Source organism: Camelus dromedarius, chromosome 14 (genome assembly GCF_036321535.1).
Source record: "Camelus dromedarius isolate mCamDro1 chromosome 14, mCamDro1.pat, whole genome shotgun sequence".
Classification (NCBI taxonomy): domain Eukaryota; kingdom Metazoa; phylum Chordata; class Mammalia; order Artiodactyla; family Camelidae; genus Camelus; species Camelus dromedarius.
In genome coordinates, this window is record NC_087449.1 from 33,864,004 (window position 1) to 33,888,923 (window position 24,920).

The window sequence follows — 24,920 nt, forward strand, 5'->3', positions numbered from 1 at the left end:
AAATTTTTTAAAAGTTTCTTGCAAACAAAAAGACCTGAAGGTCTTTTGGGATCTCACTGCCATCTCTTGTAAACCACAAAGATGGTGGTAAGTCAACATACACTTGGTACTTTTATGGCCAAGCATCATATATATGCTCTAAGTTTATCTTACTCAGTTCTCACAACAATGCTGAGGTAGTTCCCATTTCCAGAAAAGGCAAAGAGGCTGCAAAGAGAGGCTGGCTTACAGTTACGGTTATAAAGCTAGTAAGTGGAGGAGCTGCCTATGAACCCAGGCATTCAAACTCAGTCTGTGCTGTTATACCTTGTGTGGTCCACAACCCAGCCCTGCACCTATGCCGAGCCAACGGCAAGAGCATTGCTACAGCGGCTCTAGTTGTATCGTGTCCTTACCAGCGGGATTCATACTCATTCTGGTCTTCCAACTTCCTTACTTTCTTCTTGATTATAGGCAATTTCTTGGTATCTATAAAAACTGCATTTTCCTAGAAAACAGAAGAGGCAGGTAGATGTTTTACTGTTCACACTCTTCTAAGGAGTAAAAGTCAGCTCTTCCCAGAAAACTTTAATTAACAGATGTAATAATGAAATCCCACATGTTAATGTAGAGACAATGTATTTCATATGCAATCTTCAGCATAAATTATAACTGTGTGTCTGAAGTCTTGGTAGAGACTCAACTGAACAGACATTTTCAACGTGGCTATGTGCTACATGCTTGGGGCTGATCTTGGAGTTAGACTCATAAACAGCTAATCCTAGGTGGTCTGAAGTGCTTTTTACATTTCAAATTCTCCAAGTCTAAAATCAAAGTCACTGGCTCCTCCTGTTTATCCCATACCATCTTCCTCCCACCTTAATTAGGTAGTTTGCAAGTTCCCTGAGGACACTTATTCATTTCTGTATCCCTGGTGTCAGGCAGTTAATACATTTCTTATGCAAAAATCAAACTGTATATACAAACACACAAAGTAATAGTTTAGCATCTATTTATAAACATACTCACCACATAGCCTAATGATAAAGCTAACATTTACTGAGTGACAAGCATTTTTTGCATATATTATTCCTGAGTATTTTAAGAGAGAGGAAAGTAAAAATTATTCTACTACCTGTACTGCTGGGGAACAGATGGGGGACGGAAAAGGCCTGCCCTGAAGAGATGGCATTAGAGCTTCTCTTGGTGGTTAAATGTCCAGATGAAGGAAGCCAAAGTAAGGGACAGGCTGCGATGCAGTGAAGCCCAAAACGGGTAGCAAAACAGATTCTTACCCCTGTTGAATATTTTGCATACATTACACCATTCCATTCCCCTTCAATTGAGCAGAAAGACTTCTTGTCATTTGGAGAACTAAATAGAAAAAAAAAAAAAACCCGCAAACTTTTGTTATTAGTCTCAAGTTGTAAATTTTTCTACCAAAGAATCTGGTCAATGTGGCCTACCTACACAGAGCACAACATATAAGAGCAACTTTAAAGGCAGCTTAAAAAAAACTGGACTTCCCAGAGCCAACTGTGAGCACAAGGGCCCTAAACGAGAGCTAATCAACTCAAGATCCCATGAACAGTGGGTATGAGATAAGCTAGGTGCTGGGACCGCAGCAAACTAGGGACAGTCCCTGCCTTCAAGGTGTTCACAGCCTAGTGGGGAGAGACACTGCCATTGAGATTCTGGGTAGCAAGGGCTGCGGTGAGTTGAGGTGAGCACTGGAGATAAGGGCAATGCTGTAAGGATGAGGGTCAAGGAGGTTTCACTTAAGGATACATGGCAGGAGACCAGGCTTACATCCTCAGGCTGAAAGGGACCTCTGGATCAAAAGGTTTTACCTCTTTTCCTGAGCAAGGATCCCTTCCTCAGAAGCCCTGAAAGGCTCCTAGTTGGACATGATAGTGACATATATGGCAGGTATGGAACTTGATAAGTATTACAGCAAAAGACAGGTTAGGAAGGGCAAGGTATGAACACAGCAGGCTAGGAGGTTAGAAAGAGAAAAATACACAGGTAGAGGGATGAAGCTGCTTGTGCTGGACTGAAACCTGTTTCCTCTATGATTTAGGGGCTCTGTGGGAAGCAGGACCAAGGAAAGAAAAATGGTAGGGCTCCAGGTTTACATGGTTATTGTGCAGTGGTTCTCAAAATGTGGTCTGTGGTTCCCAAGACCCTCATAGGTCAAAAATGTTTTCATAATCTTAAGACATTATTTGCCCTTTTTACTCTAATTTTCCCACAAGTTTACAGTGTTTCCCAGAGGCTATGTGATATGTGGCAACAGAATGCATGCAGGTAGGAGGATCCAGCTGTCTTCTATTAATTATTTACAAAATTTAGAAGATATACAATGCCACTCAAGTTTTTTAAAGAAATGTTTTGTAAAACTTTTTTTCTTTTTCATAAAAATGCTATTATTGTCACTTGTAAATTAATTTATAAATATTTTTATATCTTTTAATTTCTCATGAGGAAAACTGATGAACATAATCCACATAAACAAAAGCTCTTTGGGGTTCTTGATAATTTTTAAGGGTAAAGGAATCCAGAGACCAAAAAGTCTGAGAAACATTCAGCCAGTACAATCCCTCACCTTATGCTGAAATCCCTAATTTGAAGAGCCCACCAAACACTCTTTCAGGAGGCAATGTTTCTATTTTATGCCGCTGTGGCTGGCCCAAAACTGTACTAGCGGTTCCTGTTGGTGCTGCTGGCCTCCGAGGAACTCTGAGCAGCAGGCCCACCCAGGACTTGGTTCTGGACATCCTACTTTCCCCACCTGCCTGTTTTGGGGGGACAGTTCCATTACAATGGTGACTTGTGCTGTTCTCTAAGCTCTGCCTGTATTTTCTGACTGCAATAATATTGTGGTTTTACAGTGATCCTTAGTGAACTTCATCTTGTGTTCCTGGTACCATCCTGCTCAAGATTTTCTGGGATGCTGATTCTGTCATCCTAATCATCTCCCTAGAAAACTGGTTAACTAATCCTGTGTCTTCCACTGCAACACTGTCCCCAATAAGGCATCCAAGGGCAGAGAAAGTCCTGCAGATTTTCCTCTTTCAAGCAGGCTCTGAAACCACTCAACTGATGGTTTACCCAGACAGCACAGCTGTCTTCATCTGACCCTAGAGTGTCAAACAGACCCAAGCAAAGATGTGATAGTTACTGTTTTTCCCCAGCAAAGGCACAGAACAAAAAAAAAGGGCTACGAGGGCTCTGAGACACTTCAGTGGGAGTCCTAGGGTCTACTATATGGACTAGCTCATGGTCCAAGTCAGCAATGATGATTCAGGAACCCATGATCTGGGTTAGCTAGGAGATCCAAGAAGACTCAGTTCCCCATTTGCAAGTCAGGTTCACCAATGACCTCTGACTGTTTTGAGCCCAGGTTTTAGGTCTCCTTCTGATACGGGATTTTAGAAAGAGACATACCACACAAGATGTGAAACAAGTTTACAAGGACAGAGCCATTATGATGGTCAGTTATAGTTCAAGACAAAAGGAAGAGACGCAGGAGTACTGAAGCAGAAAAACAAAATACCTACAAAATCTCAGCGGTAATTCTGTGTTTCTTGCCCCCATAGAAAGGTTTAGTGTGGAAGACGATATTTGCACTATAGCCAGTTTTGGAACAATTAATACTGCATTCTCCTCCGAGTTCCACCCAGGGCACTGTGAGGATAGACCTGCAAAATCAGAAAGTTTCAGGTAAGGCTGACAGTTAAGAGGAAAGAAAGGAGGGTTACAGCTTAAGCAATAGCACGGTCTGCTGCTTGCTGATCACAGGAATGGACACCACTCTACTTGCCTTCCATAACCATTGGGGAATGTGAGAATGTAATGTTCATCATGGTCTAGACACGAGACACAACCTGTGGAGAGATGGATGTAATTAATCTCTGATGAGTCGTTGATGGATACTCCATTCAATTAAGGGGGGAGGGTATAGCTCAGTGGTAGAGTGCGTGCCTAACATGCACGAATTCCTGGGTTCAATCCCCAGTACCTCTATTCAAAAATAATAATTAAATAAATAAATAAACATAATTACCTCCTCCCCCAAAATAATTTTAAAATAAATAAGATTAAAAAATAGATTAAAAAAAAGCTTTAAGCAATTTAGCGAAAATCAATCTTACACCCCAGCCCTGCTCTCACCCCCAGTACACATGCCTCCATGCAAACATTAACATTCAGCCTGCCTTTCTGGGGCCACTCACTCTTTCTAGGCTAGACTAGTGTCCAGCACATATTAGAATGACATAAAATCCTCCTACTAACACTGTAGTCCACCCAAAGCCCACAGACTTACCCTGCCCTATGTTGTGCACCCCAATTGACATCCCAAGGAATTTTGACTTGGTCCAGATATGAGCATTGAATTGTATCTTCTTGTTAAAACACTCAGCATAAAAGGCTGAAACTGAATAGAAAGTTGTTTTCAATTAGTGCACTAAATAGCTATGGTCACCTCTCCAACCCTCTTAACTTAGAGAAAGTACTGGCTGCATGGGGGAAATCCTTTACCCATCAAAGCACAGCCTCCAATGTGGCCAGGAATTACCCATCTGCCTTTTACACCCTGTTTTCCCCATTGCAAGCAACCATTCAGCACCATGTGGGCAGGAACCTCCCTGAACTGTGAGGCGATGGCCAATCCCAGAGGCTTAAAATCAAAGGGTCTGTCGTTTTTCTGGTCAGCAAAAGCACGGTCACCAACCTGGGCCCATCCAGTATTACTAGTCTTAATGCACTGAGTAAATAACACATGAGGACATGTATTCTTTCTACTATGCCGGGAACGAACTGTGCAGAAACTACATCTCTTTTATATCAACTGTCTTTACAGTTGATATAAGACTTAAGAAGCATTAAAAGTTGATTCCCTAATTCCCTTCTTTTAATACATATTTAATCAGTGAAGCTAACAGAGTCTTTGGAACTTATGCAAGGAACAGACAGGACTGGGAAGATACAGGTAGCCATGAAACTGACAGTACAGTAACTTCAGCTAAGGAGCTTTCTATGACCTTCTTCAGGCAGAACAGTTTGAAAGTGGATGTTGCCAAGGAGCTCTGTTTACTTACTGGGTGGATGATGGGAAACCTGCTCAGCCACGAATGTTACACTGTTTTTGGAAACCCAGGGAACTGGTCCTTCTGAAACTAGCTCCTGCAAGCAAATATAATATCATTTTCTTTTGATATGGAAAGAGAAATGACACTGCAGAGAATCTAATAACTGGAGTCTCTACTTCCTCCCAAGGTAGAAAACTGCTCCCCTTCCTCTACACACCCAAAGCATCTTATATATACTTTTCTTACGGCACTTCACTACACTATGGGAATTACTGGTTTGTGTCAGTCTTCCTAAGTCTCCCTGAGACATTCTTGAAGGCAAGAATCACGTGCCTAACTAAGGGCCAAGCCTGGCACAGAACAGGCCCTTGTCAACATCTGCAATTTGAGTAAGAACAGACACATACTGCCTGTCTTCAGTGAGGACTACATGTAATGTGTCATTCAGAAAAGGAAAACACAGAGAGTCATGTTTACTGAGAGATTATGATGTGCCAGCCACTGTGGGCCTAGGGGCTAATTTTTTCACCCCTAGAGGCCTTTTAGCATTTGAGTCTTGTTGGCCATCTTCCTCAAATCAACCCCCACATGTTGAAGCCCTGGGCTCAGGTCTTGGTTACCTGTTCTCTAAGCTATGCTGTCTTCCTCGATGATTTCATCTCATCCCGGGGCTTTAAATGCCATCTAAATATACTAAAGCCCCTGAAAGCCTCGTCTCCATCCTAGACCTCCCCCTTGAACTCCAGACTCTTAAATTTTAACTCCTTACTTGACAGTTCCACTTACATGCCTAACACACCCCTCATACTTTACATTTCAAATTGGAGTTCTGGATTTTTCCCTCCCCAAACCCAATCTTTCCTTTTTAGGTAAACGGCATCAACCAACTGCTGAAGTCCATTTGCAAGGATTCATCTCTGATTGTCCCCTTTCCCTTACCTCCCCCAACCCATCTATCAGCTCTACCTCCAAAATACAGCTTGAATTAACCATGTCTCTCCTAGAATAATGCCAAAGCTTCCTCAATGGTCTCTTTGCTTCTATTTTTGCCCCTTTCCAATTTATTTTTCACCAAATCATTATGATGATCTTTTCAAAACAAAAATGAGTTCCTAATAAGCCATTAAATTATCATTATGGTCCATAAGGACTTGCACGACCTGATTGCTAAATATCTAGCCTCATCTCATGCCACTCTTTCCCCTTGCTCACTATATTCAAAATATGCTGATCCAACAACACTGTTCTCTGGGTGGTGAACATCTTTTGACCAGTGCCTTTATCATTATTACCTGCCCCCAAATAAAATGACATCTTGAATCAGGACACAACCTAAGACAATTAAAAACATCAACGTGGAACTCACTGCATTCTCTTCAGTATCGTTTGGTAACGTCCAGTGACACTGAAAGATCTCGCCCAAAATGGGATTGTATGGCTTTTTGGCAACTGATCCTTTCCTTCCAGCATGAAAGGCTGAGAGGTACCATTTCACAACTTGAACCATTCGGTCTCTGGCATCCTTCTGGTCACTAATACTGCAGAAGAGAAAGACAAAATGTCATGTCCTCCTTTCTGACAGGATACAAGCTAATGCAGCAACCCTCAGCATGGTGCACCCTAATTCAGGCTGAGAGCACCCAAGACCAGGAGTTACCTCAATGTTTCTTTTAAAAATTGAGGTATAATATACATAATCAAACACAGTGGTCTTAAGTGTTTGGTTTGATGACTCTGAAAAATGTATATATCCATTAAATTAATCACCGTGCAATCAAGACACAGAGCACTTCCATTACCTGCAAGTTTCCCTATCCTCCTTCCTAAACAATCCTCACTCCCTACCCTGCGGTAAACATTGTTCCTGGTTTCTAGTTCCATTAGTTTTCCTTCTTCCAGAACTTCATATTTATAAGTACACTGTTTAATCACTAAATAGCTGAAGATTTTTCTGGATGTATCTGTTATTGATTTCTAATTTAATTCTTTCATCAGTGAATATACTCTGTATGGTTCCAATTATTTTAAATTAAGTCCTCCTAGTATATGTTCCATGTGCACTTAAAAGGCTGTGTATTACACAAATTGTTTGGTAGTGTTTTAGAAAGGTCAACTGAATAGCCTCAGTGATTTTGGGGTGTAGTGGTAGGGGTGTGTGTGCTGTTCAATCAATTCCTGAAGGACGAATTTTCAACCTTGATTGTGTATTTGTCTCTTTCTCTCTTTAGTCATTTTATGCTGCATACAGTCTGAAGCTGTTTCATGTATTTAGGATTATTATTTATTCTTAATAAATTGACTCTTACATGAAATATCCCTATTTGTCTCTGGTAATAATTCTTGTCTTAAAATGTATCCATTGTCTGACACTAGCACAGCTTTGTTATGCTTAGTGCTCTGCATGGTATGTCTTTGCCCACCCTTTTACTTTTACCCAATCAATGTCTTCATAGTTAATTATTTAATTAGACGAATCTTGCTTTTTTATCCTGTCTGACAATCACGGTTCTCTTAAATGGAGTGTGTATGCTATTTACATTTAGTGTAATTATTGGCATAGCTGGGTTTAACTCTACCATCTTGGTATTTGTTTTCTATTTGTCCCCTTTGTTCTTTGTTCTATTATACCTCCATTCCTCCTTTTTTGGGAATTAGTTGAGTATTTTTAGAATTCCATTTAATCTTATCTATGGATTTTTTTAGCTGTATTTTTGTATTTTTCTTTTTAGTGGTTCTTCCAGGGACCTCAAAGTTTAAACTCTCATAAATACAAACTATTCTTAAATCTCAAGTCTATATCTAATGAATAACTGGCACTTTCCATCTTTATTTACACATGTGACCAATTAATGTGTACATTTTATTTGTTTAATTTTGTATTAATTTAAACAGTGTCTTTATTTATTTATATTCATTTGAATTTCTGTTCTTTGGGAATTGAGTCTCTTAAATCTTTCTCTTAAATCAAGAAGATAAGTATTAGTATCAGCCAATGTGCCCACCCACGTGAAACCTCAGTAATTTGCATCTGGCTTCAGTAAACCAAAGTCCAAGGCCAAGGTGTGATTAGAGAAGATGGATCAGAACACCCTGTTACAAAGAAAATTTTCCTGCTACCACTGAAAAGCAATGTGAACTCACTCACTTCTTTGTAAATCAATCTCAATTTTACATTACTTCTGCCCTTTGTACATACATCTAATATTGCAAGCTTTGTATTTAAAATTTATGTATCAGTCTATAATCTAGACTCTAGACTGTATGATCAAGCACAGACACTATGACTCTTTCCCTTTCCAGCTCATAACATAGTTCCTGACAAACAGCAGGTGCTTTGAAAGGTTTGCTGAACTCAGATAACTTCATCAGGATATAGTATAAATGATTTAACAGTGAGTACCAATCCCTGGACCAAATAAGCTCATAGCCTTGGCTCTGTAAATACTGGCTATCTTATTAATGGACTCTCAAGATTTTGCAGAATGTTTAACATGGTTGCCTAACAACACCACCACCAAGTAATCTAAGCAAACAAGAATCTAATACAAACAAAATATTCAATGCTGCTCTTCCCCAGAAATGTCTGAAAGGCAAAAAGGAATCCATCTATCCTACAAAGGCAGAAAGCTATTGAGTAATACCTTAAAAAGTCAGAAACTACTGTATTAAGTCAAATACCTTACAAACAGGTCCGGATGTGCAAAAAAGTCTGCATACATTTCTAAAAGGGATCTTCTTTCAAGAATAAATGTTGGAAGAACTACCTGAAAGACACACATATTTGACCCTTGAGGATCAAATTCTACTACATATAAACAGATTGCTGAACTGCTTTAAAAAAAAAATGAAAACAAAAAATGCATTCCAATCACAGTAATGCCCACCAAGTACTGCCCAGACATACTTCTGATTATCTACTTCCCAAACTGTTCTGATTCAGAAATGCCCATTCACCTGCCCAGAAGATGAAAACAGAAAAGAGATTTTTTAAATGTTCAAATATCACTTCCTCTGTGCAACTTACCTTCAGCTCCCTGAATCAGTGTAACAGTAACAACTAGTCAATAGCAACCTTTTGATGCCTATGACCTCTGAGCAGCACATACACATTATCTTATTAAACTGTACAACAATCCTGTTAAGAAATTATCATCCTTATTTCACAGTGGAGAAAAACGAAGCTCAAAGAGGGTGAGAAATTTTCTCACTGCTCTGTTATCAAGTGGAATTCAAAACTGGATCTGTCTGACTCGGGGGAGGGGGGCCTGCATTCTTTTCTCTCTACAGCTGATTCCCTTTCATGATCAGGTATATGAGGAAATTCATCTGCTTATGGCTCTGTATCCTCAAATAAACAATGAGCTCCTAGAATGCAAGGACCACACTTATTTGCACTTGCATCTCAGCTATTATTACAAAGTAAGGACATTATTTTAAAGGTAACTGAAGAAATAAACAAAAGGAAGAAAATAAAGCTGGGATTCAACAACTCTATCATGGGGCTGAGCCTATGAAGAAAAATGCTAAGGGGCTGGGAATGTGGCAGAGTTTCTCGAGAAAGTAAAGAGGAAACTGGAATATGGGGGAAAAGAATAAGAAAGAGTAGGATTAACCAATAAAAAAGGGAAGAATTTCTTTAGTGAATGGAAGAAGAGTTCCTGAAATGTTATCAGACTAGACATTATTCATTATGGAAGTACAGCATCATAATAAACAAACGCCTTGAATGTAGTAATTACTGCATATGTGCTATATTCAAGATCCTGCAGTAAATGCTACAGAGGCAGCAAAGGTTAAGTATGAGAGAATAATACCGGCATTTAAATTTCAGGTGGAATGTGATAAATACCATACAAGAGATTCTCAAAGTACCCTGGAAGTTCAGGACAGGGAAAGATCATGTTCTGTTTGGGGAATCAGACTGAGGGCAGCTCTGCAAAACAACTTATTGAGGTGGCACTAGAGAAAAGCCTTAGAGAGAGTAAGGCTATAATAGTGGGGAAAACAGAAGAACAAGACTTGGAGATTGGGGATGGGGGAGAGGGAGACACATGGTGACAGGAAATGAGTATTGAGAGGGACTGATTAGTATTGCTGTATATAAAGAGGAATGATAGAACACAAGCCTGGAAAGAAACATTATGGCTCTAACATTTAGAATGTTTGTTATTAGACTCCTGAGTTTCAATTTTAAGTAAACGTTTTCCTTCCACTGAACATGTATGTTCACAATATAAATATGCTTAGACTGGCAGGTAAGCTTGGTGCAATTTCCTGCCACTCTTGGGAGAACACAGAAATTATAAATCACTAAGTAAGACTGCTGAAGAACAAAGACAGGGATAAATATTTCTAATATATAAACTGCTCTTGCAAATCAACAAGTTTACTACAGTCATTAGAAGAATGGTGAAAAGAACTGAAAAGGCAATTCAAAAAATAGCCAAAAATCATAAAAATTTGATTTGATGTGTAATCAACATTTTTTTTCTCCCTACTCAAAAATTTTGAGAACACTCATTCAACAGATCTTCAAAGATTTCAGCACTATACTGATAGATGCCATTACATCAAGCTGCTAGAACAGTTATGAAAGTAAGCTGGGTTACGTTGTCTTCAACCTATGTTCAAATACTTATTTTGCCACTTCTTAGGTGTGAGGAGGCCCTGGAAAATCAATTGAATCTCTCAAAGTTTCTGTAAAAGGAGGATAATTATACGCCATGTTTAAATCTTTGAGTTGTTTCAAAGACCAAGTGAGGTAAATGGGATACGACTTTAGAGTATTTCCAAATGTTACCATGTATTTGGAAAATAACTCTTCTTAGAAAACATTTGAAGTGAGAAAATATTTTTATAAATAGGAAAATAAAATACAAATTTAAGGTATTATTTTAACAATACTTTGGAATGCACAAGGAAATCAAGATTTCAGAATCTGCTGGCAATCACAGCCATTTGTGCCAATAAAGATTTCTAAAATAGCTAATCTGGCAAAAATTAACAAACTTTTAGTAACTATGAACCAAAATGTGGACTATCTGGCTGAGGAAATTACGTGATGCAAGACATCACACCCCTGACTGTGGCACACACTTTGGCTGCCTGTGCGCACCTCTAGTAACAGAACTCTGATTTGGTTCATGTTCCGGCTACAGGTTGCCATGAGAGTCACAGGGCCCTCCCAGATCTCAAGGGGTGAATGTGAGTTAATCTAAAGCAATCATTTAACCTCCTTTGCCAGTGACTGGCTTAGGCATGCACACAGGCCTAGCTCTGGCCAATGAGATTCAACTGGAAGTCTGATGGGCCACTTCTGGAAAAAAGTGTTCTCCCCACAACAACAACAACAAAAATTCATGAGAAGAAATTATTTTTTTGCCTCCTGATACATTTGTATAAGGATGTGATGACAGGAAGTGTGTCATCATTTTGCAGCAATGAGGAGACAAGTCTGAGTGTGAATGTCAGCATGCTAGGGATAGTAGAGAAGAGAGATGGTGGAATCTAGGTCCCTTCTCACATTGTTGACCCAGCAAATTAATCAATCCTGCAACTACTCTACTTCTGGACCTCTCATTATATGAGATAATAAACCTAGTGTTGCTCAAGATAAACATTAAGTGGGTCTTCCATTATTGGAGACCAAAAGCAACCAAGGTGTTAGATGTAGAAAAGTAATACATTATAAATGTTAACATCTAAAATGAAGCTATACCTCTCAGATATGAAGTGACAATTCTGCTCCAGCAATTATGCAATCAACCTAACGATCACTGAAAAAATTCTGGGACAAGCTCCTGCAAATATTCTCTTACCTAGAACACTCACAGAAGTATGTTTGTTCCACAAATTAATGCTATCTTTGTGTTTCTATTCTCATTTAGATTCTGGGTAAAAAGTTTTATTATAGACACTTAGTAGAAAGTATTATGGATTGTTTCATGAATTTCGAAATCAGACCAGATTAGAATCTCAGTTCTGCCACTCAACAGGACTTAGTCAAGTGACTTGGCCTCTATGAGTTTTAGTTTCCTCATCTATAAAATGGAGTTAACAATAGGACCTCCTCCACAGTGCTGTGGTGAGAATTAGGTGAAAGGATGAGGCTTGTAGCACAGCGGCAGGGATAGACACAGGCATCCATACACCAGTCTGCCATATCAGTCAGGCATTTTGTTTACAGCACTAAGTTTAAATTCAAATTCAAATTCAGAACCACAATAATTATATGGCTCAATGTGTGTCAAACAATTTTCCACTCACTACATGTTCCAGTCCTTAAAACAGCCCTGTAAAGTAGGTCACTATATGTTCATTTTGCATGAGAATCCCAAAGATCATGGAGAAAGGCACTTGCCCCAGGTCGCACAGTTTGGTAACAGCAGAAGCAGGATGTAAACACAGGTCCTTCAAACCCCAAGATCAGAACACTGCTCATTTTAATTCTGTGCACACAACACTACTTTAGGTTTTGCCCAAACTACTAACCAAGCCCAATACTATTCTTTGCTTGCCACCAATAAAATCCAAATCTTAATCCATACAATCCATATATACTATCTCTATGAAATTATTTACTCTATACTCTAGTTTTACTTATTTCATCCGTTTATCAAAATTTTCATTTACTCATCCATATGTATATTAAATTACAACGAAAGTATAAACAGAAGTTATGTCATTATACTACACGTGGAGACACACTCACCACACTATCACTACAGATCTATACACGTATCTACACATACATACACTAAGACTAACAGCAAACACCAAACTTGATTCTCACCTTAGTAAGATCCATTCCAAGCCTAACCTGTGACAACAGATGCATGATAACGCTCTTGTGCTCCTCCACCGACCCCGCCTCCCCGTCATCATCTCTATCGTCGTGTGAATCGAAAAGGTCTGAAATAAAACAGATCATCTTAGGCTCCTGTTAAATCGAGCCTATCTACACTGCTACCAGTATTATAATTTTTGTTTAAACAAATGTTTTTAAGAAAAAGAAAAGTTAAATTCTCAAATGCTACTTACCAGCATCACTTGTCCCATTGGACATGGAAGAATTAAGTGATTCTGTGGTATCTGGGCGCTTTAGACTATTTCCTGAGCTGCTGTGTGTCAAGACTGAGGCAGATCCAGAGGAACTGAAAAAAAAAACCATTAATCACCTTCTTAAGCCTTTTAAGAAAGCAATTTAAAATCATAGGTAAGATGTTAACCTATAAAGCTACTTAAAACCAATACATGCAGCTGACAGAAACAGACTATTTAGTTAGCTAGTTACATACAGACAGACACTTTCCAACTCTCTCCGTGTCAGTCTCATGCATGTGTGTGCTCAACCAAGTCATACTTAAAGGCCATCAAAATCAGTAAGATTTTGCCTCTGCATCTAGGTTTAAAACTAGAGTTCATTTTTCAACTTTGTTACTTTGCATAAATGTAGGTATGCCACAATTTTTGGCAACAACTTCCAGAACCTCAAAAATGGCAACTCTATTACTTAGTCTCAGAAAGATGTCTTGTCTATAGTTTTGAGATCTTTTGATAAAAGCCCACATTTGTATTATTAACACCCTTCCCAGTCATTAAAAAACTGTATCTGAAAATAAAAAATAAAAAAGTATATTACTTTTTATAAGTCAATTAAAGAAAGCTTCTTCTATTATATTATTATACCTGTGATCATAATTTACCCGGGATTAGTATTTATACATTAATAAAAGAATAATTAAAGGCATACAGTCTACTGATTAAGGGTAAAAATAGAAACCGAATTTCTTGCACTGTAGACATTATTTATAAAATGGTACACAAATAAAAGTCTTTTATTACAAATTTATAGGTGGAAAACACATTATGTATTCTAGTTTAAACATAGTTTGTGCTGATTACTTACCTTCTTTTGATTTCTTATTTAATAATAAACTTGGTTTTTTAAGAGCAGTTTTAGGTTCAGAGCAAAACTGAGCAGAAAGTCCAGAATTCCCATATGCACAACCTCCCCACTATCAACATCCTGCACCAGAGTGGCTGGCACATTTGTAACAACTGATGAAACTACACTGACATGTCATTATCACTCAAAGTCCATAGTTTACAGGAGGGTTCACTCTTGGTGTTGTACATTCCATGGATTTTGACAATGTTTAATGCTAAGTATCCACCACTATAGTATCGCTACCCTAAAAATCCTGTGTTCTGCCTATATTAGACCAGTAGACGTTAGAGTATTAGAACATAAGCATTCTAATTTGAAAACAGTTTGTCCTGGTTACTTACCTTCTTCTGATCTATTTTTCAAAAATCCTTAGGTAACTAAATATTGCTTCTTGGATAATTCAATAGTATACATCACAAGGTACTGTAACTAATGTCTACCTCATCAGTTTTGAGAGCCAATGGAAAATATGAGTGAAAGACCTAGGTGAGAAGTCAAATTAAATAAAAGAGCTGCATAAAAATTATCTTCAAAAAGTTTTGTGGCTCTTTGATATATCAAGACAGAATCAATTTTTAAAAAAATCAATTGATCTTAAAACCTCAAATTGTTAAAAACATGTATCTTTTAAGATGTGATTCTGAAGGTCAGACTGATTTATGCTGTGCTCTTCCTCCTTACTCAGGTTAGAAACCATGCCAAGTGAAATGCTCAATAAAGTTCAAAATGGAAGAAAAAGGGATAAATTCTCATTTATCCATTTCATAATTTATTTCATTCAGGACAAAGGATTTAAAGATTATAGTTATAAAACAGCAGCACTGACAAAAAGAATATGTATACAGGGAAGGTTTACCTGCAGTGGGTTGACCTGTACAGAATAATCATAAGATCATAAATAAACTAAACCAAAAAATATAAGGCTCTGAATTTAATTATACAAACAGAATCCAAAATCTTACTGAGTACCCAGCATGTCTCTATGACAATCAAACCCTAAAAGGTAGACATGATTATTCTTATCAAACACAGAGGCTCAGAGGTTCAATGACTGGCCAGAAGTCACACAGCTGGTAAAGTAGTGGAGCCATTTCAAATACATGTCTGGCTCCAAAGCACAAGTTCTTTCCAACATGTACTTTCATCTAGCTTACAAATGTGTAAAACTATACTGATCGATAACCTAGTTCAGAAGTGACAGAAACCATCATCACTACAGGTCTTTAAAACAGTGAATGGACTTAAGCTTTCAAGCTCTCTTCCTTCACACAGAGGGAGAGAGAAGCAGTAGACAGAAACTTGACCGGAGTTAGAAAACAAGTGGTAGCAGCCGATGACCAGCAGGTGGCACACAAGCTCAGTGCCCACAGAGGCCTGGTAGAGAACACAAACAAGGCCAGGTTACGAACATGGGCCCGGAGCCAGCACACTCAATTTGAAGAAATTTAAAGATTCATTTAAAAAAAAAAAAAAAGTCAACAGACACTGTGCTGGCCAAATAAAATGTCTAGTCCCTACCAGTCTGGGCATCTAGATTAGGGCATATAAGGAGAGCATAAAATTGAGGGAGAAAAGGAATGCTGAGTGGGTTAGTTGGACTTAACTCTGGATCCTTTCAAATAGGAGGTTCATAAACTGTGTATTTGTTATGGGATGGGTACTGGGAGTGCACAGAGAAGGAAGCTTATATGGAGAAAAGAGAAAAACCTGAGCCTGCAGGTAACTTTGTAGATAAGCCTATCTATTACTGGTACAATAGGCAAGCATTTAAAATTTATCTATTTCAGAAAAATTTCAGGAGAATCCCTGAACCTGGGGCCAGAGACTGACTATCAGTGATGTTAAAAGGAGGCTAACCACATGTTATCAAGCTTTTACTGAGTAAAGTTATATGCTTCTAGAGGATAGATGATCCATTTTGATACTCAATTGTACTTTGTTTTGAATAACAGCTAACAGTCAATGTAGGAGACTGTCCTTTATTCTGTTTAAAGAAAACAATGATTGAACACTTCAAAAAAATCAATAACCTTTACTTTGGAATTTTCTTCCAAATGCCTATTTGTTTTTAACCCCACTATCATAAAAAACATTTTTCAAAATTAAAGTTTCTGTTGGCAAACTGCTAATAATGGTCTCTTAGTTTATTTCCCTACATACAAACAAAAAAGGAACCAACATGCTAAACCAAACCCTTTCTACTAAACTAGCCTTCTTGAATTGTGGGTTTAAACCTCTCTTACTTAAGTCTCATGTCTTGACAGTATGTGTTCACCAAGATAACATATATTTCACTTTTTCCATATTCAAATGCTGAATTTGATCCTAACAAATCAAAACTTTTGGAACCAATATAGTCCTTATAAATTTTGAGATTTTGAATAGTTATGGTGCATATATGATACTGTATTTCCCAGTTCTTGTGCCCTCATGAGAACTGGCGTCCTACAAAAAATTTCTTACTAAAAGAAACCAAGGTTCAAGGTGTTACGTAAGACTGATGGTATTGAGCCTGCAAATTCATATATGATCATTTCCCTAATTTGTACTGTCTTTCCAAGCTATAACAATAGCACCGACTCCTGAGATGGCAGGAGAGCTGCAAAACAAAACAAAACCCAACAAATACTAAGCCAGCTACATCTACAACAAATACAAGAACACTAAAGCAAATAGTTTGCTTCCTATAACAGCTATTGTTTATTGCACTTATATGTGCCAGATACCACAGTAAGCACTTGACTGCCTTATTAATCTCATTTAAACATCCATAATGACCCCTTGAAGTTGAAACTATTATTATCCTCATTTTACAAACAAGGAAACTGAGAATACTTAGGTTAAATAATTTGAACAAGATCACATACCTTTAAAGCAAAACAGATTAGAATCTGTTCTTTCTAAGATTCCAGAATCCAAAGTCTAACCATAGCAAACTATATACCAGTGAGGCTAAGAAGTGTTTTGCTTATTGGCTATCACATCACTGACTTTACATGTAAAGGCCTTTTCTGTACAATAGCTTAGCTAGCTTTGATAAAATAGGTAAAAAATTTCCTATTGAGAGAAAAATCATCACCAATATCTGCCCAAATCTGCCTGCTTAGTACCTCTGGAGCCCATGTGCTTCCCTCCATTCCTATGCTATTACTTTAGCTCAGGCTAGGATTTTGTAACATTTCTCAATTTTCTACCCAGTTTTGGCTGGTCTCCCGACATACAATGCAGCTCCAACTGCATTCAATTTTATATAATTTAGGCATATCTATTTTCCTAAAATGCAGACCTGACCAGCAGCTGCCATCACTTGTGAGAAAATGTTCAAAATTCATAAAAGGCTAAAGGATTCTTTCTTCACCTGGGCCTTGTCAACATCTTTGGAATCTTTTTCTTAACCACTCCCCACAACTTCTGCCAGACTCAGCCAAGCTCAATAACTTACAGCTCCCCCGCCTTCAGGCCTTTCTAAACGGGGTTCCATCTCTATGACAAAAACATTTCCATTTCCCTCTCCTCTTCTCACCCCCATGTCATTTCTCTCTACTCATCCACATCTTACCTTAGGATTACATTCCCTCCCTCCTCTCTGAATCCTTCCCCACTTCTCAGGATTTCAAAATGCTCCCATTCTTTTTGTGCTTATTCTTATAAATGTCTTGGATTATAAATGTCTGTCCCCTGCCAACCCCCCGCCACAGCCTGTATGTTATGTTCCCTGAGGGCAAAGAATGGCTCTTTTTCATCTCTTTATCATTCCTCCACCTAGTATAGTGCCTGGCTTACAGGCGCTGAGTACCTCTAATACAAAAACAAGTAACAACAACCCCTTCTTACATGTATAATACTTCCTAGCTTACTCACTCTCCTAATGTTGGTACTATAGAAATAAGGCCCAGAGTTCAATGATCAATATGGTATGTTACTGTAGGTGACACTAATTTATTCCATTTGAATTAAGTTATGAGTAAAACCAACATTCTCACAGAACTAGCTTTACTCAATAAGCCAATTAAAAATAAGCTATCTTTTTTACTTTTTCCAAATAATAATTTACAATGGACTCTATCTCAAAATCAAATTACATTTTTAAAAATCAGGAGAGTCGTTTCAATACATAGTTCATCTACTTACTCTATTAAGCGCTTTGGGGATGAGCCACTTTGATGGAATTCATCAGCATCATAGAATTCATCTTCACTGCTAGAATAAGAGAACTCTGGGACTGTGTTTGGAGACAAGTTGACATGGCTTGGAGAAGTCAGACTGCTACTAGGTGGTGAGTGCCCACTGCCTACGAAGTTAAAAAGTTTTAAATTAGAGGACACTGCTGGTAATAGAGGGGAAGAAATTAGGGAGATGGGGTCAAAGCAGACCTTTCTAAAATCAAGAAAGAGTTAAGTTGATGGAAGTCCCTAAACTACTTGTAAAGAAAATCAATATTTAAACTAAACAACAAAAAAAAGCAAATCACATTACAGAATGGGGCACAGCCTTATAAATAGATGAAAAAATGCTACGTCCCACCTATAAGGACAAAGGGAGTTCTTTTGATTATAACCACAGTGTGTGAGTTATGGTATTGGAAGTCCCATAACAGACCCCAGTACCAATGGGAAGCCAGAGCTCTTAGTTTATACTGTAAATCCAGATACCTGAGAAATGCAGCAGTGAGCCAACAAGAATATGTTGACTGAAATAAACGCACAGCCTAAATGTTGAGAGTTACGTTTTATTTGGCGGACATTTCTGAAGACTCAAACCCCTTGGAGCTCAGATGACAGCCTCTCAGATTGCTCTGTGGGACTGCTCCAAAGAGGTAGGGGAGGAGCCAGGATATACAGGAGTTTTACAACAAAGACCAGGTAGTCAAAACATTAAAAGATTACTGTTAATTAAAGAAAACCAGACATCTCAAGTTAAAGAATTTAGCGCTTTTCTACATATGGGAAGGAGCAAACATTTGGGCTCATTGAAATCATTCCTTTGACAAGCACCTAGCTATCTAGGGCCAGTATCCTGTCCTTTCTTATTCTGAGTACCCTCAGAGTGCACCATTGTGGGTTGCTGCAGCAGCTGATGACTTGATGGCTTCAGTATTCTTTGTTTACTGATATGGTTTGTTTCTCTTCATTCACAAATACAACATGGAAAGAATATCAAAAACAACATGAATGTTAAAAAATATTGTTCAGGATATCACATTCATATTAGTCAATATGTTTTGACAGTCACATGCAAACACAAAAGCCCTGAACACTCATCATCCAAACTCCTCATCTCTCTTTTTTTTTTTAATCTCTTTTCTACCTAAATCTAAGTCAGGTGTCCAGGGTTCAAGGACAGAGAAAAACAGGACTGCTAATGGGAAGTCATGGAAAAGGAAAGGATTGGAGGAACATCTTTCTATTCCTAAGTAGTCTAATTAAGGAAATACAAATTAACAGATTCAGAGCAGAAGTCTACCTGATTCTAAATCTCTGTGATAATCACCTGGGTCACTGTCTAATAATAAAAAAGTATAAAAACAATGAAAGTATCAAAACAGAACAATGAAGTACTGAGACTAATTTAACAAATGTTCATTGAGTATCTAAGGGCTCTCAGGCAATTAACGCCAAACAGATGCCTGCTGGAGATTAAGAAAGTCACTACTGGTGATCTAAAAGCCAAACACAGCTGTAGAATAGAAATGGCAATAGCCTCCATAAAAACAAATCCAGAGCCATCCATGGATTTTTAGCCCATTCTTGTGTCTATGGGTCAATATAGGTACAGAGAGAGCACATCCACCTGCCACGCTTTGTTCCTATGTTCAACCAAAATATTTTTAAAACGAAACACAAAAATTCTGCTGCCTAAAAAGGCAATGCTTAGGCAATGCTTTGGGAATTCCAAAGATAGTTCATCTTAGCAAATGACTTTAAATTCTCTTCCCCTGCCCCCACAGCAGCAATAAGATGAGAAATAAATTTTCTCTTATTGAAATAAATGGGGGATAAAAGAAAGAAAAAGACCAGGAATTACAAATAATTAAGTAACATTCAAATACTCCAAGTGACCATACAAAACTGAAACTATGTCCAAGAACAAAGTGATCTGGAATGGGAACTGCAAACGAAAGAACTGGATTTTCACTATGAGAGCAAACAATATTATTTATTTTCTCAGTTGTGCCTTTATTTCTTGTATTAGTGAGAAAGGTAAGTAAAGGTGAAGATGAAGAAATTAGGTTAGGAAAAATCAAACAAGACATAAACCACACACTAATTTTTAAAAATTCCTTTAAATCCATCTACTCTAAAATGTTGTATTGTTGAAACACCTTCTTCTGAAATAATTTATCCTAAATTATTTATTATTTATAACTGATCAAAGATCCTAAAGCTCATGTACATAAAGACTAGTGCTCACTTTTTCGAAGTTTGTAAATAACTAGTTTTATATATTTCCAAATAGACAAATTTTGGCTGTGTTTCAAAATTCTGACACAATTCCCCCTTATTAAAAAACAAAAGAAAACAAAGACACTGCTTTTAAAGTGATACAGTGTAACGAAATACAGAAAAAAAAGACAGCCGAGAAATTGACCCAACATTGTAAATGGATTATAATTCAATTTTAAAAAGCGAAAAATGCAAATAAATAAATAATTTAGAAATTAAAAATTAAAAAAATAAAACAATAAGGACAGCTACATAACAACAACAAAAAAAACAGCAGTCGAACATTTCAACGTCACTATTCAAATTGCTGATTATCAGCATTTTCCCAAGAGTTTCAAATTATGAGAGCTGCTATTGCTTTCTTTCAAAATTAAGAAGAAATATGTTTAGGCTGTTAAATATTAAAAACCAAAGTGATGACATCAGTACCTTTACTTATTCAAATTTCAAAATGGGCTAAAAACCACAGAGTAACTTTTCATTATTACACAGGAGAAGTCCCGCCCAGAGAAGAAATCTGTGGAGCAATTGCAGGGGCTTATCTCCCACCTCCTCAAGGCTGGCTTGGTTTTGGCCTCTAGGTACAACAGGGACAAAAGCACAAAGTGCTCCCTTGAGTTTGGTTCAACTAGTAACTCAACATCAACCTAATTAATTTTAAAACAAGAAATAAATCTAATATTAATATTTGATAGCATCCCTGTGAATTAGAGAAAAAAAATATTGTAAGTCTAAACAAACTAAAAAATGCAAATTAAAAAGAAGTATCCTTTTTTTGCCTATAAAATTGGCAAAAATGTGACTGAAAAACCTATCCTTAAAAAGTACAAATGTGCCAAAAGTTGCCACACGAGGATATCACTGAAGTACTGCTTATAACAGGAAAATCCTGGAATCAACCTGTATGTCCATCAGCAGAAAAACAGGTAATAGTTACGCAGGCAGCTGTAAAAAGAATGTCACAGACCTAACTGTATGGACATAGAAAGCTGTCTAAATATTTTTGGTTAAATGGAAAAAGAAAGTCACAGAATCATATGACGTCATTTACGTTAAAATAAAAACAACAAAAATATGCAATATAAGTATATATGTAACATGTATGCAAATGACAGAGAACAATAAAGAGGACTTACAGCTTCTATTCTCATACCTCTGAATTGTCTGATCCCTTACAGTAAGTACATAAATCTAACTTGAACAATTTTTTTAAAGTCAATATAGATCTTCAAAATAAATCTTAAGGTAAACAAATATACAAAATCCTGTAATATTTTATTTCATTTAAATTATGATTATTACTAAAGCTTCTAGTTCAATCACAAAGTTAACCAGTTCATATATGGAACTGTAATGGTAAAACTATGTTATTGCCAACACAAATATACAACTTTTCTTCAACCTTTTTCCCACCAGTAATCAAACACAAATCTTAAATGTTAACGAAGAGTTAAGAGATTTAAGTAAAGGAATTATACAAATCTGTACCTGTACTATTTGGTGTTGGAGTCTGATGATGTCCCAAGGTAGCTAATACCGGTCCGACTGGTAGGGAAGACGGACGCTGCTCTGACTTACACAACTGAGCAGGTTCTAGATTTGAACATGTGAAATATGTTAGAAAAAAAGCCAAACACAATTCTTCAACTGCAGTTGTGTAGGTTCACAATCCTAAAGATCGGTAATTTTTGAGACTATTCCATTAAGTCAAGTTCCATGCTACTACTCCTTTCTGAACTCCTAGCCCCTTTAAATTCAATGATGATATGCTACCTGGTACTAACATACAAGGCAGACATCAAGAGGCTACTCAAAGTAGGCTAATAACTCAGTATAACTGCTCTGTAAAACCAGCAAAAGCTTCTGATGATAAACTGTTTCAAAGTATCAAACTACATGCAAAATCTAAAATGGGGCACAGTACTTCCTCTTTAGTCCCATGAGAGAGATTAAGCTCATTCTCCTAAGGAGTAAAAATTCATAAAAAGATCTCACGTATTCACAAGTATTTTTAAAAAGATTTTCCTTTTTCCAGTACAATTTCTGACTTAATTACATTATCATTGAGAACACAGAAATGTTGGATGCAACAAAAAGGTAAAATGAAATCAATGGGTATCAGATCTAAGCCCTCCTTTGCTAGTTAAAAAAAATACTATTTATTATCCTATTCTTCAAAATATCATTAGTCTACCTTATCAGTAGGCATCACAAATTTAATTATTTCCTTTCTCATTATCTTAAAGTCCACCATGAACAAACCATTTATATTAGTTAGAACTATTAAAAAATACACCAAAATAGAACATTCCTGGATCACTCTCAAGTAGATTAAGGTATGTTAAGGTATGTTAAGTTTCCCTTGGTAGCCATGAATCCTGAGTCATATGATTCTGCCCTACCAGCTAATTCAAGGAACCATGTTTGTCTTCCACCTCACTTTGAAAACCAAAAGCCATTTAATAATACTTAAAAAGCCTCAATACCAGAAACGCTATTTTTGCAGTTCATTTCTGACTATATTTTATGTATGTGTGTGATTACTTTTACTTATTAAAAAAAAGAAAGAAAAAGAGCCCTTCAAGGTTACTACAACAGCCTTAAAAAATTAAGTTTTTTGTCATCCATGACTCTGTGAAACATTTTTCCAATTATTATACCATACCTGGAGGTAAGACAGTCTGCGAAGGCATTGTGTTGATCACAGGTTCCAAGGGACTAGGTTGATATATTGCATCTACAGGATTAATAGTACTCTGAGATAAAGAAACAGTAGAGTTATTTTTTAACTAAATGTCCCTCTATAGAGTGCTGACCCTCCCAAATGTATGAAATACCCACATTTCTGACAGCAAAGTCCTGAAGGTAGCTATATAGACATGATGGTGAAAAAGCAAAGACGGAATAAAATAACTTTACTAAGAGTTCCTTATTAAAACAAACAAACAAACAGGCATAGTAAGGAGGGAAAATGAATGAATCTCTGTCATATAGAAAGGTAAACTAAATGAAAACACTTGGAAAGAGTTGTAAAATAGTTTCAGGAAGCCAAAACAATAACCTCTCAATTCAACTCAGTGCTTCTCAAATTTTTATTCATCATAAATGCTGCTGTCTATCAAAGGCAGAGAAATGCTCTCTCTTCTCTGATATTAATAAACATTACACCCATGACTAGTCTTTATATCCCATATTATTGACACCTGCCACCACTGAGTACTGCACTATACCCGCACCTAGTTTTACAGTCACTAAAGGCAAAGAGATGTATCTTCCAGTTGGGCGTTGTGGGGAAAACAGCTTTTATTTTTTCTGAGGATTTAGAAGGGAAAAAATAATCAAACATGTAGTTACAATTTTAGAGAGGAAAAAAAAGTCTAGTTTTTTCTGGTTCCAAGCCAAGAAACTATTTTGCCAGCATGATGACATTTAAAACACAAGACTCCATAGCTTAACTGATTTTTTTTTTTTTTTTTTTTTTGGCGGAGGGGGAGATTTTTAAACCAAGGTCTTTAAAAAGCAGTTTAAATCTGCTATTTAGGAGACTACACTAGACAAAACCCAAGAAATAAAATTTTAGTTTTACTTTATTTTAATTTTAAAAATTCTAATTTAGCTTTCCTTGATTTGGAAAACTAAACGTCAAATATGTGTTAGATAGAACTTAGAAAATAATGAAACGGAATTAGAAAAAAAAATTTACTGATGAGCCCCAAAAAGTATTTGTAAAAATTTAAGAGCACCTAACAATAGAAACTGAGATAATGGGAAAGTTTTTACAGCATTCTTATTACTTAAATTTTTTTTCCCTTAAATCTACTCTCTGCATTAATACATAAAAATCACTAAATCGGATCTCTTAAATCAAGTGATTTGAACTTCTTAGAACTCTGATTCTTGTCACTACAACAGTCTACCTATCATAAATATTCTAGTCTGGAAGATAAAGGACACAGAGAATAAGTTCTGAAAATAAAATCTAGTAGAGTGAAGTAGGGAAGGTTCTGAAGCATTAGGAAAAGCACAGAAGCAGAGACTTAGAATTTTAATTCCTTAGAATCCTTGCTCTACCAAGGGCTCAACAAGTCTCTTACTCACTGTAGACCTCACTTCCCCAGTGTATAAAATGAAGAAATGTCTGATTATATGGTCTCTAAGGACTTTCTGGTTATTACTTTATGATTCTATTTTCAGATACCAGCCTGGGCCATAATAACTAAACAAGTGTCTCAACAAGTTTGAGCTCCTGGAGCTGCTCTTCAAGTAAATTCCTTATTTTTACATAGTGATTTTCTGAAAAGGCCTCAAGTGTTTTACAAAGGCAAAATCCCACCTTCAATACTTTGAGCCAGAGGAATGAGAACATCCCATCTCCTTATCCCCACCTATTATATATGAAAAATTACTGAAGATACTGAGAAATAAAATAATTCTGGACAAAGGGGCTAGAATTCT

At 37.0% G+C, this 24,920-nt stretch overlaps 1 protein-coding gene across 6 annotated transcripts in view; it reads right to left on the bottom strand.

Moving 5' to 3' along the window:
* Positions 1–24,920, bottom strand: part of OSBPL9 (oxysterol binding protein like 9) — a 123,264-nt gene that overhangs the window by 2,053 nt on the left and 96,291 nt on the right. For all 6 annotated transcript variants that reach the window (XM_010984741.3, XM_010984742.3, XM_010984740.3 and 3 more), the window contains 13 exons: positions 23,131–23,221; positions 21,954–22,058; positions 18,154–18,313; positions 13,113–13,225; positions 12,865–12,983; positions 8,751–8,836; positions 6,439–6,610; positions 5,082–5,166; positions 4,307–4,417; positions 3,803–3,866; positions 3,540–3,680; positions 1,275–1,353; positions 396–487 (listed from right to left, as the gene is read on the bottom strand). In XM_010984741.3, the coding sequence (XP_010983043.1) occupies positions 396–487; positions 1,275–1,353; positions 3,540–3,680; positions 3,803–3,866; positions 4,307–4,417; positions 5,082–5,166; positions 6,439–6,610; positions 8,751–8,836; positions 12,865–12,983; positions 13,113–13,225; positions 18,154–18,313; positions 21,954–22,058; positions 23,131–23,221 (1,418 nt within the window). The remainder of the gene's footprint in view (positions 1–395; positions 488–1,274; positions 1,354–3,539; positions 3,681–3,802; positions 3,867–4,306; positions 4,418–5,081; positions 5,167–6,438; positions 6,611–8,750; positions 8,837–12,864; positions 12,984–13,112; positions 13,226–18,153; positions 18,314–21,953; positions 22,059–23,130; positions 23,222–24,920) is intronic.